This window comes from Tupaia chinensis, unplaced genomic scaffold, assembly GCF_000334495.1.
Source record: "Tupaia chinensis unplaced genomic scaffold, TupChi_1.0 Scaffold000215_1, whole genome shotgun sequence".
NCBI classification, from domain to species: Eukaryota; Metazoa; Chordata; class Mammalia; order Scandentia; family Tupaiidae; genus Tupaia; species Tupaia belangeri.
In genome coordinates this window covers 5,128,626-5,143,453 of record NW_006159690.1, presented here as the reverse complement: position 1 = coordinate 5,143,453, position 14,828 = coordinate 5,128,626, and the positions used below count along the sequence as shown (strand labels likewise).

Genomic DNA, 14,828 nt, shown 5'->3' with positions numbered 1-14,828 from the left:
GCATCAGGCAGCATTAGGAATAGGGCTAAGATCTCTATGTTTGAGGGAGGGGATTTACTTTTCAAGTTGAAAATTAAGATTTTTAAGAATAAGCACATTACATACTTGAAAGTCTCAGATACAATTAAAAAGACAAAGTAGGACGTAGTTGAAAACTATTATGGCATATCTTAAAAATAAAAGGTATCGATCTTCTAACCAAAGGTGATAATGTTTTAAATAAAACACTTTGTAGAGAGAAGAAAATCACTATAACAGGATGCCTTGAATTCTTTTAAAACAATGAAGGATGAAAATAAGAACAAATTACTTTTTATTAGAACACATCACTCTTTATTAACTACTAAATATTTATTTCCTAAATTACCTCAACTAATTCCTTTTTTTGTTTGTTTTTGTTTTTGTTTTTGTTATAGGGTACATGTGCTTGCAGGGGAGAGACAAAAAGAGGGAAACTGAGAAATCACCCCCAGTGACGATGGCCACACCTCAATCCCTTTTTCTCCATTCTCTTACCACGATTTTTGGCATGCATGCACATGCACCCGGTGCAATTTTCAAGATGCTCAGTCTGGGACTGGAACTGTGGTTGGCCATGTGAGAGTCTAGTGCCTTAAACATCGTGCCACCTATTGGCCCCAACCTCACTTAATTCTATAAATCACTCATATTGTCTCTTGCGATCTTTGTTTCTGCCTCTGTTGGCCCAAACATTAATTTTTAGCCAAATGATATTTAACTTTTGTAATCCTCCATATTCTCCTCTAGTCACCTAAATTAAAACAGATAACAACTTTTTTTATAGTTATGTAGTTATTCAAGTTAAATTGTAACATAGAGGGGCTGGCGGGTGGTGTGGTGGTTAAGGGTGCTGGACTGCCACATGGCCGATCCTGGTTTAATTCCTGGACAGGACAGCTTGCTTTCTTACTTTCCTTCTCTCTTTCTCTCCTCTCTCTCTCTCTCTCTCTCTCTCTCTCTCTCATTCTGTCTCTCTCTGGTCAAAATAAAATAAATAAATAAAGTTGAATAAAATCATTCTTTTTAAAAATGTAACTATAGAAAATCAATTGATTGTCAGAAAAGAATATTATGTACAAATGACTATTTAACCTCAGATGTCAATATTTTCCAGAATTGTCAGTTTTCCAAAACTTCTCAAAAATTTCCCAAATAACTATGTTCTACTCTCCTCTTTCAAGAAGAAACTATGCAAGACTACGATGATGGTGTAGTTCTACAGAAAAAAGCTTATCTCACCATACCCACTGAAATATAAACAGCAAAAATAATACATACCTGTGATACCTCAACTGCAACGTACTTCCCACAAGTGATTGGATTGTATTGGCTGACCATCTGCAAGTCATTTTAGTTAAGTACCCATCAGTTTCACATGATATATTGATATTGACATCTATTTAAAACACATTAAAATATTAATACGAAGCAAACACACCAAAGGAAAAAAAAAAGTTAATGAGAAAAGTTTTCCTTACATCTTGAAAATCCGTCATGAAAACTTTAACTTGTGGCACGAAATGAACCAAACCTCAGGTTCTTACCGATCACATAGAGCTCGGCATAGCGATGGTGGCATTCATCCTCGTTACAGCAGTACACTGCATCGTAGGCAAACTTTCCTCGAGGTTTCGTGGCGTTCAGATTGAGAAAAGTCACTTTGCTCACATGGCCGCTCACAGCATTATAATGATTCTGAGGAATCTTCTCAGCTAAATTCATCCACCAAACAATCTTTTTGGAGGAAACAATCTTGTTTTCATTCTTATAGATGCAGCGAAAAGAAACGTTAGACCCCACACTTGTCAGAATTTTAGGTGGAAAGTATATGACATCTGTAATGAGGGAAGACAGGTGAGATATCAGATAAAGACAGTAAAACAGGGAAGAATGAAGTCATTTTGCTGGGGAAGAGAGACATCTCACCAAATGGTGAACTGAAGGTTGCAAGCCGCAGGCCACTTAGTGGAGACAGGAGCTGTTGCCTTCTTCTCCCTTCGTAAAACTTCTTTCTTTCCCACTCAGCCTACCCTACACCACTATGTAACGATCTCCACGCAGGATATCTTTGAAATGTGATGTTGTTCATGCATTCCCTTCTGTATATTGTACACCTGTCATTATGACCTATTCACTGGGCCAGCAGGTGGCATGAAGGTTAAGGTATGGGACTTCCCCATGGCTAACCCCTGTTCAAGTGCTGTACCTGATGGTTTGCTTTGCTTTCTCATTTTCTCGCCTCTCTCTCTCTCCCTCACTGTCTCTCTTTTCCTCCCTTCCTCTCTCCCTCCCTCTTTCACTCTTCTCCCCCACTCTGGTGAGTGCATGTGCCCTATAGCAAATTTTTTAAAATAATAATAGTAAATAAAATTAAATAAATAATTCTTTCAAAAAAGAAGACTTATTAACCAATAAGATATAATTGAAATTAGAAGAGTCAGCCTTCCTTCCATAAACGAAAATTCCCAAGCTGACACGTCAACATCACATAAAGAGAAATGGAGGCATAGAAAAGTTAAGAAACGGCCAAAACGAATGATGATGTCAGGATTTCTATACACTTCTGTCAGACTCCAAAGTCAATGCTTTTAAACCCGTAGTGCTAAGTTAAATTGTAACATAGAGGGGCTGGCGGGTGGTGTGGTGGTTAAGGGTGCTGGACTGCCACATGGCCGATCCTGGTTTAATTCCTGGACAGGACAGCTTGCTTTCTTACTTTCCTTCTCTCTTTCTCTCCTCTCTCTCTCTCTCTCTCTCTCTCTCTCTCTCATTCTGTCTCTCTCTGGTCAAAATAAAATAAATAAATAAAGTTGAATAAAATCATTCTTTTTAAAAATGTAACTATAGAAAATCAATTGATTGTCAGAAAAGAATATTATGTACAAATGACTATTTAACCTCAGATGTCAATATTTTCCAGAATTGTCAGTTTTCCAAAACTTCTCAAAAATTTCCCAAATAACTATGTTCTACTCTCCTCTTTCAAGAAGAAACTATGCAAGACTACGATGATGGTGTAGTTCTACAGAAAAAAGCTTATCTCACCATACCCACTGAAATATAAACAGCAAAAATAATACATACCTGTGATACCTCAACTGCAACGTACTTCCCACAAGTGATTGGATTGTATTGGCTGACCATCTGCAAGTCATTTTAGTTAAGTACCCATCAGTTTCACATGATATATTGATATTGACATCTATTTAAAACACATTAAAATATTAATACGAAGCAAACACACCAAAGGAAAAAAAAAAGTTAATGAGAAAAGTTTTCCTTACATCTTGAAAATCCGTCATGAAAACTTTAACTTGTGGCACGAAATGAACCAAACCTCAGGTTCTTACCGATCACATAGAGCTCGGCATAGCGATGGTGGCATTCATCCTCGTTACAGCAGTACACTGCATCGTAGGCAAACTTTCCTCGAGGTTTCGTGGCGTTCAGATTGAGAAAAGTCACTTTGCTCACATGGCCGCTCACAGCATTATAATGATTCTGAGGAATCTTCTCAGCTAAATTCATCCACCAAACAATCTTTTTGGAGGAAACAATCTTGTTTTCATTCTTATAGATGCAGCGAAAAGAAACGTTAGACCCCACACTTGTCAGAATTTTAGGTGGAAAGTATATGACATCTGTAATGAGGGAAGACAGGTGAGATATCAGATAAAGACAGTAAAACAGGGAAGAATGAAGTCATTTTGCTGGGGAAGAGAGACATCTCACCAAATGGTGAACTGAAGGTTGCAAGCCGCAGGCCACTTAGTGGAGACAGGAGCTGTTGCCTTCTTCTCCCTTCGTAAAACTTCTTTCTTTCCCACTCAGCCTACCCTACACCACTATGTAACGATCTCCACGCAGGATATCTTTGAAATGTGATGTTGTTCATGCATTCCCTTCTGTATATTGTACACCTGTCATTATGACCTATTCACTGGGCCAGCAGGTGGCATGAAGGTTAAGGTATGGGACTTCCCCATGGCTAACCCCTGTTCAAGTGCTGTACCTGATGGTTTGCTTTGCTTTCTCATTTTCTCGCCTCTCTCTCTCTCCCTCACTGTCTCTCTTTTCCTCCCTTCCTCTCTCCCTCCCTCTTTCACTCTTCTCCCCCACTCTGGTGAGTGCATGTGCCCTATAGCAAATTTTTTAAAATAATAATAGTAAATAAAATTAAATAAATAATTCTTTCAAAAAAGAAGACTTATTAACCAATAAGATATAATTGAAATTAGAAGAGTCAGCCTTCCTTCCATAAACGAAAATTCCCAAGCTGACACGTCAACATCACATAAAGAGAAATGGAGGCATAGAAAAGTTAAGAAACGGCCAAAACGAATGATGATGTCAGGATTTCTATACACTTCTGTCAGACTCCAAAGTCAATGCTTTTAAACCCGTAGTGCTACTTGCTTTTCAGTGAATCAATGCTTTGTATATAGGAAGTAACTAATAACTAAACTTTTTGCCTTAAGTGGATCGAATATTTGCTTAGTGTTTTACATGGCACGTGCTCTCTCCATATCACCAAAATTGTGCCCTTTTGGCAGATCAGATAACCAGCTACAGAACCATTAAGTGTCTTCTTAATGCCACAACTTAGCACGCAGCAGAACGAGGGCTCTTTCATGGTTCCGGAGCCTTCGTCATCTTCACGAGGAGGGTGTGAACAAAGTTTTCTAATGTTAAAAGTGAATTTTAAAATATGAAACAATGACATTAAAAACTCTAAACAGCAAGCATTGGAAGTGAAAATTATTAATTATGTACTATAGAGTATTAAGATAAAATTTTAGTATTTGAAATGAATGTAAAATGAATACTTGGTATTCAAATGTAGCTAAGGAATTATCAATTCAAGTGGTGTTCTGAATCTGTTAACTTGGAACATTTCTATTAACTTTTTATTCCTTTTTATTTTTTTTTTCAAAAAATTGCTTTAGGTTGCATGCACTGCCAGACACACAGAGATAGAGAGATAGAGAGAGAGAGAGAGAGAGAGAGAGCACCACCTATGTGGATGGCCATGCCATAATCCCTTCTCGTCCATTCTCCTCTCAGAATTGTGGGCATGCATGCACATGAGCCGAGCATGTTTTTCAAGCCACCAGGTCTGGCACTCAAACTGTGCAGCCAGTCATGTGAGATCCAGCCACCTTAACCACCTGGTACCAGCTGGCCCACTTTTTAATTTTTTTAATAATAAGAAGAAAAATAGAGAGGCAAAACATGTACAGGACACAGAAATGGATTATTATCTGTTGATGATAGAGTGTATAGCATCCGCAACTGGACTGGTGTGAAATCTATTTATGTTAGAAAATTCATTTTACAGGCTAAGTGATATATAGTGACTGAATGTATCAAAGAAATTAAAATATATTAAAAAAAGAAAAATAATTCAATAAACTACTGCCATAAAAGCACATAAACCTGGGAGATTATACACAATTTTAATTAACAATTTATGACTGTTCAAAATTTAAACAAAAATTTAATACACAGTTCCCCCTTTTGTTTTAGGGCCACAAAAATGTAAGATGCTTATATCAAGGCAAATTCAGGAAATATATTGCTCTTTTCCTCTCAGTCAATGGTACTATTACAGAACCTACCTTGGGATCAGCAGTTAGCATAGTGGCTATGTCACTGGACTCCCATGTAGCCAACCTTGGTTCGAGTCCCGGACCTGGTGGCTTGAACTCATGCCAAGCGCATGTGCGTGCGTGCTCAAGGTCCTGAGAGGAGAATGGAAGAGAAGGGATTGTGGCGTGGCCACCTCCTCTGGGGGGTGATTTCTCACTTTCTGTCTCTCTGTCTCTCTCTGTCTTTCTGGAGAATGCACGCACCCTATAGCCCTATAGCAAAACCCTCTCTTTAAAAAAAGAAAGAAAAAGAAAAAAAAAGAACCTACCTTGTGTGGCAAAGATGTGGGGGGTACTCCAGTCACTCCAGATTCCTGGGCCATCCAGTCTCCTGGCCCTCACCTGAGCCACGTAGGAAGACCCAGGAAGCACACTGTCTACTAGCAGGGATGTTGCCGAGACAACCTCATTTGCCTGTTAAATATTGTTTTAACACATCAGAGCATCAAGTCAATGTGAAACCTTGACCACCCTTGATCATAAGCAGGTCTTAACAAATTTTAAGGACTTGGGTATCTTATAGAGTAGTCATCTGGTCACAGTGGAATTAAAACAGAAAGCAATAACCAAAACAACAAACGTTTTAATAAAATTTTAATGAAATTTCAAATGAGTTAAAAAAAATCACAAGGACAATTAGCAATTACTGTCAACTGGATGGTAATGAATATATGACCTTAGAATTTTGAGAAATGTAGCTAAAGGCAGTGGGAAGCTTTAAGCCACTCCTGCCATCGCTAGCACAAATCCAGGAGTAAATGACTTATCGTGTGGCCAGAGAACTCGTGTGCCTAGAGGGGAGCTGCACAAGAAGGAACTTGTAAATAATTTTAAGAACCTAACCTGATGATCATCTACAGTGCATGAATCAAAATAGGTTTATACTGTATGTCTGAGATCAAACCCTGCAATAAAATAACCACTAGTTAGGAACTGCTTATCAAATAAACTCAGTTTTCCAATCGTGTACTTCAAACTTACTAAGCTCTCTGGCCTCTTAAGCCTGTGGGGGAGTCACAGACTAAATATGATGAAAAGCATGAGGAATGTATGAAACAATACCAGATCAACTCTATTTGAAATCCTATTGTCTCCAGTATATAGATGAGAAAGAAGAACCCAACAGAAGCCTTAATCTGCTTTTCCTATAAAAAGCAGATTTCCATGTGACTGAGTGCAGTTCAAGACTCGGACCTGGTGGCTTAAAAATCACACCAGGCACATATGCATATGTGCCCCAAATTCCAGGACGAGAGTGGAGAAGGGATTGCAGCATGGCCACCTCCCCGGAGGGTGATTTGTCACTTTTCCTCTCACTGTTTCCCTCTCTCCTTCTCTCTCTTTCCCATGAGCACAAGTGCTACTATGGCAAAAACCATTTTTGAAAAAAATTTAGCTCAGATCTACAAGCACTGTTTTTTTTTTTAACCTCTAAATTATATAACAATTTCAGAAAGTACTTATGTGTTCCAAAAGCTCATTCATGAGTTTCTTGTCCCCCATAATCTCCACCTTCATCTACTACCACTATGGCTTTCAGCCACTCCCCTCAGCCACACGGGCTTCTGTACTACTGTTCTCTCTGTCTAGAACCCAGTTTCCCCAAATAGCTACAGCACCATCTCCTTCAAATCCTTTCTCAAATCTCAATCACACACTGAACTTAATACAGTCATGATTGTGTGTGTGCGTGTGTGCGTGCGTGTGTGCATGTGATACATAACATTGAATTATAACTCACTCTGCTCTAGAGGATGTATGCACATTGCCTACGCCACGGGTAATCTCGATGGAAGGTCTTCAGTTGCTTTTCAACTTTTCACTTCATTTGCTAAATTATACTTACTTCTTTTTTAAATGTTGTAGAATTCTCTGAATATTTCACTTGATATTGAAGTGGAAATGGTACCAGTATTGGACCAGACCAAGAAATCTTTAAATAACCATCATCTGTGATTTCCATATGCAAACCCAATGGTGGATCAGGCTTCACTTAAGAAAAAAAAAAGAGAGAATTATTTTAAGTCAGGCAATTTTTCATGACAATCAAAATCTGAATAAAATGAAGTCAAATGGGTTTTCAGCATTTTGTGACTTTATTCAAGGACTAAATACAGAACCAAAACAAAGCTAACCTATTAGGTCTATTCCTTGTGCCTTGTCGGAGCACACTTCATACCTTCATTTTCTTCCTCCAAAGGGTAAAGACTATACACTAGCAAATTTTTTTTTTTTTTGGAGAGATTTTCACTATAGGGCGCGTGCACTCACCAGACAGACAGAGAGAGACATAGAGACAGAAAACGAGAAATCACCCCCCCATGGGGGATGGTCACGCCACAATCCCTTCTCCTCCATTCTCCTCTCGGGATCTTGGGAACGCACGCACACGCGCCCGGCGTGAGTTTTAAGCCACCAGGTCCAGGAAACGAACCGCGGTCGACTACGTGGGAGTCCAGCGACATAGCTATTATGCTAACTGCTGGTTCCCTAAATGTTATTATTTTGATAAACGTGGTTTCCTGTTGTCAAAAGTCTGCCTAACCTTATTTAATCTAGAATTTCTCAGACTTACTGATGTCTTCCCTCAACTCTACCCACCCTGCTGGTTTTCACAGATAACAAGGGAAAAAAAAGTATTTTGTGCATTTTTCACATTCTGTATCTTCAGGAATTTTCCTCTTTTTCCTTTAGTTGAAATTAATAAAGTTTTACTTTACACTCCATATTACAAATTTTTTCTACTTTAGGAGAGGTTTTTTGTTGTTGTTGTTTTTTGTTGTTTTTGTTTTTTGTTTTTGTTTTTGTTTTTTGCTATAGGGCTTGTGCGCTCACCAGAAAGAGAGAGACAGAAAGACAGAAAGCGAGAAATCACCCCCCAGGGAGGATGGCCACACCGCAATCCCTTCTCCTCCATTCTCCTCTTGGGATCTTGGGCACGCACGCACACATGCCTGGAGTGAGTTTAAGCCACCAGGTCCAGGCCTCGAACCATAGTCGACTACATGGGAGTCCAGTGACATAGCCATTACACTAACTGCTGGTCCCAACAAATTTTAGCTACTTTAAAGCAGGGACAGCTGAACACTAGAGTCTGGAAGTAACAGGTGAGATTTACTTCTCCTCCATTCTCCTCTCAGGATCTTGGGCATGCATGCATACACACCCAGTGTGAGTTTAAGCCACCAGGTCCAGGACTCAAACTGCAGTCAACTACATGGTATTTCAGCGACATAGACATTACTCTAACTGCTGGTCCTAAGGTTTATTATCTGTTGACGAGGATGTGTATAGTGGTCTCAACTGGGCTGGACTGAGGTGTATATTATGCTGGGTAAAGTCTGTTCACAATCTAAATGATATATAGTGATTTAATGTATGAGTAATAATAAAATATATAAATAAAAAAATAAAATATAGTTAAAATATAAAAATATAAAAATGAAGACAAATTATTTGAAAGTTCTAAAGTTAGAACTGATCACATGTACAGATAATGGAAACATTAACACTGCTAAATTTTATATATATTTAACAGATGTATATAAAAATTAAATACTTAGACATTCGCCCATATTATTCATACATGTAATTGTATATTCAAGTTGATCAGATTTAACAGCCTGCTTTCGCCAGACATGCCCAATCTTGTCAAATCAAAAATGGTTTCTGTCTCAGCCTGATAATCTTTGTTTGAGATTTCTCATAGGAACTCCAAGGAGAAAAATGACCAACCTGGAGCTTGAAACAATAAAGAAAATTCTGCCCAAGCCCCAAACTGAAACTCCTGCCTTGGAGATAAATCACTAGATTTTTCCCCTCAATTAAAACTGAAACTCCTGTCTGGAAGACAAATCCCTCAGTGGTACTCCCCTCAACCCCAGCTAATATTTGACCTGACAGATACTTTTACTTAGATAGATATTAGCCCCATAGTATCTCTCTTCTCCTATAAAAGCCTCTGTAAGCAGGCCAACCAGTCAAAGATAGTCTAATACGTCTTCCTGGTGTGGCCACCATGTGATAACTTCTCCTTTGCTCTCGCATCAAGAATTTTGCCTCTCTGTGGACCAGCAGTTAGCGTAATGGCTATGTCGCTGGACTCCCACGTAATCGACCGCAGTTCGAGTCCCAGACCTGGCGGCTTAAATTCACGCCGGGCACGTGTGCATGTTTACCCAAGATCCCGAGAAGAGAATGGAAGAGGAGGGATTGCAGCATGGCCGTCCCCCTGGGGGGTGATTTCTTGCTTTCTGTCTCTATGTCTCTGTCTTTCTGGTGAACCCATGCACCCTGTAGCAAAATCCTCTCCAAAAGAAAATAGAGTTCACGTTCATCTCAAAAAAAAAAAAAAAAAGAATTTTGCCGCTCTGTTTTGTTGAGTGGCGATGGTTCATATCTATTTTGGATTCCTGGACTGAAGAATATGGCCCCTCAGCCAGCAACAAAAAGACTTTCAGGAGATCTTAGCACTAAGAAAATGTGATGTTGCCTATTACATGAGTTTTTCTTATAATTCAATTTATATAATAACTTATTTGTTTATCATTTTACCAACTGTCTCTGCCCACTATTTTTCCCCTGCTATGTGGTAGAAACTTTGATTTCTTTCCCACTGTTTCCTTAGCGCCTAGAATAGTCCCTGATACATGAGGCTCTAAAAAACATATTTATTGAAGGAATACATTCAGGTAAGAGAGATGTTTCTAGTTACTTTAAAAAACATTTTATCTGAGCTATGAAAAAGTGATGACAATTCATAGCCATTAGATAGGTCCAGGAATTAAGGAAATCAAACTGTTTCCAAAACCAAATTTAACTGACAAGTACAGAAATATAATTTACTGCCACGCAGAAATGTGAATAACTACTGTTAAATCATTCTAGAAGGTGTTCTTAATACCCCCAGCACTATATATACCATCATTACAGCACTGGTCAAAGGGGATATAAACTAGTGAAAAACCTTGGAAGCAGTTTTTAACCAGTTTTTATGGCTAATGCCAGTATGTATTATCATTTTATGCACAACTTACCGACATCTATGGGCTGAACTGACATCAGAGGCGACTGGAAAAGTATTCCACCAGATGTGATTTTCAAATACATAAGAAGAGTGTAGTTGAGTTTGGATGTTGGCACGGGCACATGGCATTCACAACATTCATGAGCACTGCAGATGCACTGAACAACCTGAAAACTGTCTTCCTGGGGGACCAGAGATGAATCTTCTAAGGCTTCAGGCCTAGATTTAAAGAGCTAAATATTAGCACAGATCTGAAAGTACCAGACAGATGGTAAAAGTAGGGTACTAAATCCAGATTTAAAATTGAGATAACCAGATAATTCTGGATGCCCATTTTAAAGGGTATATGGAAAAGAAGATACAACGATTTAACAAAAACAAGGATAAGGATTATAGCATGTTAATAGGCAGAAATACATAAGGAAGAAGATAGTGAAGCCAATGGTAAGCTCAAAAGGAAGGAAAAAGTGTAATTCTAAAATCCTATACCCAATGAAAATATCTTTCAAAATAAATACAAAATGAAGTTGTTTTGCAGACGTACCAGAATTTTAAAAATCCATCATAACCAGACAGACATGTTGATTCTTTTAAAATTTATCTATAAAGTCCCTGTAATGCCTGTCAAAATCTCAGAAGCCTATTTTATATAAATTGACAAAATTATCTAAAATTCATATGGAAATGTTAAAGGATCTAGAATAACCAAAGCAACTTTGAAAATGAGGAACTTATTTTGAGGAATCACAATAACGAACTTCAAGATTTATTATAAAGCTACAATAATTAGGCCAATGAAGTACAAAAAATAGATACATGAAAGAGAATAGAGTCCAGAAATAGACTAAAACTTATATAGATAACTTCTTTTTTTTTTTTTTCTTTTTGAATTGCCAGAGAGCGATGGGGTAAGGAATGGGGAGTGAGAAAGCACCCTCCCTCTGGGCATGGTCACTGCTGCCAATCTAGTTTGCTCCATTTCTTCCTCCTGTTGAGATTTTGGGTATGCACACACAAGTGCCCAGAGTGTTTTTCAAGCTGCCAGGTTGAGAACTTTAACCACGTGGTCAGGAACGATTTATTTTCTACAAAGTAAAAACACAATTTTGTGGGACCAACAGATGGCATGGTTACATAACTGGACTCCTACATATTCAACTATGGTTCGAGTCTTGAACTTGGCAGCCTGAAACTCACACCAGCCACATGTGCGTGTGTGCCCAAAATCCCAAGGGGAGAATGGAGGAGAAGGGATTGTGGTATGGCCATCCCCCGTGGGTGGGGGGTGATTTCTTGCTTTCTGTCTCTCTGTCTCTCCAGCAAGTGTATGTACCGTATAGCAAAACAAAAAACAACACTCTTGTCAATTAACTGCATTTGGAGTAATGGGATATCTATATGGAATTTAGAAAGAACCTAAATCAATGTCTCACATCAAATACAAAAATTAATTCCAAATATATCCTAAATCTACATGTAAAAGCTAAAGCTATGAAACTTCTAGAAGAACAAATGAGAAAACAACTTTCTGATCTTAGGGTAGTTAAAAATGTTAGCTACATGAGGACACATGATGGCACAGCAGTGAGACATGACACTGTGAGGCTGACCCACATAGGAAAGCTGCAGGTTTGGGTCCAGAGACCTCCCTAAGAATGCCAGGGATGTGGGCTTGTGATCAGGAGCTGGCTGAGGATAGCAGGAGATCCCAACATTGAGACCTTTCTCTCTCTCTCTCTCTCTCTCTCTCTCTCATCTCTATCTAGTTTTTACTCCTCCTCTTCCCATCTTTACCTCAAGAAAGAAATACACTTCAAAAAAAAAAAGTTTTTAGATAAAGCTAAAAGCATGATCCATAAAGGAACAACTCAATAAATTAGATTTCATCAAAAGTGAAAAATTTGTTCTTCAAAAGCTGCTATAAAAAATAAAAAGCCAAGCCATAGACTGAGAGACTCTATTGGGACATCAGGAAAGTCATGATGCATTTTGCATAGAAAAACAGAAAAATACATCATAACTTTCCTGACAACCTAATATTTGCCAGTCATCTATCTGATAAAAGATTTGTATCCACAGATATGTACAACTTTCAAAACTAAAAAAAAAAAAAAAAAATCTATAACGACAAAACTTCAATAGTCACTTCACCATAGAATGGCAAATGAACCCATGAAAATATACTTAACATCATTCAAGAAGCACAATGAAATTAAACCACAGCAAGATATTCACTATCCATATATTAGAATTGCTAAAATAAAAAACGACTAACCATACCAAGTACTGATGGGGATGTAGAGAATCTAGAACTCTGATTCACTGCTGGCAGGAATATAAAATGTGACAACTTGGAACAATCACACGATGTACTCATTTCACTCCCAGGTATTCATCCAAGAGAAATAAGAGCATATGTTGCTTCCGAGACCTTTCACAACTTTATTTGTAATAGCCAAAACTGTAACCATTCAAAGTTCTATCAATAGGTGAATCTTTCTCTCTCTCTCTCTCTCTCCCTCTCTTTCTCTCTCTCCTTCCCTCATTCACTGTCCTAAAAAAAAAAAAATGGGAAGCAACGTTTACAGAGTTTTCTCTTGGTGCTGTAAAAGTGATATCATAAAAAGCACACTAAATTTACACTGAAACTCGAAATCAAGTTACTTCTGTGTTCTTAATGCCCATAAGATTATAGACAAGTAAATTCATGTTTGTGAGCCTCGACTTCCTTAATCTGTGAGACCGAGAATATACCTGTACTATGTATCTGCGACTATCAAAGACAATAATTACATAAAAGTACTTCTGAAAACTTTGAAGTGCTATATGCCTATATTGTTTTGAATTGGAGGTAGAATGACTCGGTGCCTTCAATTTTATCTTTAACCAAAGTCAATGAAATGCCATTTTTAAAGATCTCAAGACAGATCTTTTGCATGTTTTTCAAATATTAAAACAAAAGCTTTTACAAAAAGGGTGTGAACAAATTGAATAAATTGTGTTATTTTATGTCAGAAACACATTTGCAAAGTACTATGCTTTGACAGATAAAGTCCCAGATTTTAAAGGAAAACTAGAACTGATCACAGAATGAGATATCTTTTCCACTAATAGTTTTTAAAGGATAGGAAAATGTAGTCATATTTTTCCTTTTTAAGACAAAAGAAAAGTAAGAATCCTATCATCTTCTTTAGATGGTCTTGTCAGTGTCATCCTTTTCGAAATACAGTGGAAATTTAAAGAAAAGGGCTGATTACCAATGGGTTTAATCCGCGGCTTCTCTAACTCCACAGTTGTGCTTTCTACTCATTCCATCTCATTTTCGCTTTATTAAGTAATTTTAATATTTAACAAAAATCTTGTAGGGATCAGCAGTTAGCGTAATGGCTATGTCGCTGGACTCCCACGTAGTCGACTGCGGTTCACGTCCCAGACCCGGTGGCTTAAAACTCACGCCGGGCGTGTGTGCGTGCGTGCCCAAGATCCCAAGATGAGAATGGAGGAGAAGGGATTGCGGCGTGGCCATCCCCCGTGGGGGGTGATTTCTTGCTTTCTGTCTCTCTGTCTGTCTGGCGAGCACACGTGCCCTATAGCGAAAACCTCTCCAAAATAAATAAACAAATAAAAATAATGTAGAGTATCTATCCCTAATATTAACCGTGTATTATATAGTTTCTAAACTATAAAATATGTATCATGCTAATTCATAATTTCAGAAGACAAAGCAACTCCTTTTCAGAAATTTCCCAAACCACCTGAACAGATAATCCCATCATGAAACTGTAAGAGTCAATCTAATACTAATTTCCAAATGTTCTAAACTGGTAATCAGCAAACTACAGCCCACACACAAAAACAGGGGCGAGGGGGCTGGTCAATTCTGACTTTCTGGTTGTGTACAGCCTGAGAACTAAGAAGGGTTTTATTACATTTTTGAAATGGTTAAAAAAAAAAAGTTTCATGAAACATGGAAATTATAAAACTTCAGTGCCCATGAACATAATCACTCTCTTTCATTTACATATTAACTATAGCCTATAACATACTAACAAAGACAGAGTTGAATGGTGGTTACATTTTGAAATGGTTAAAAAAAAAGTTTCATGAAACATGGAAATTATAAAACTTCAGTG

General features: G+C 38.0%; 1 protein-coding gene across 1 annotated transcript in view; it reads right to left on the bottom strand.

Moving 5' to 3' along the window:
* The window catches only part of LEPR (leptin receptor), a 90,461-nt gene that overhangs the window by 37,334 nt on the left and 38,299 nt on the right, over window positions 1–14,828 (bottom strand). Inside the window, exons 5-9 of the mRNA XM_027771459.1 lie at window positions 10,706–10,914; window positions 7,516–7,661; window positions 5,939–6,083; window positions 3,372–3,662; window positions 3,106–3,223 (exon numbers count right to left, since the gene is read on the bottom strand). Coding sequence (XP_027627260.1) covers window positions 3,106–3,223; window positions 3,372–3,662; window positions 5,939–6,083; window positions 7,516–7,661; window positions 10,706–10,914 — 909 coding nt within the window. The remainder of the gene's footprint in view (window positions 1–3,105; window positions 3,224–3,371; window positions 3,663–5,938; window positions 6,084–7,515; window positions 7,662–10,705; window positions 10,915–14,828) is intronic.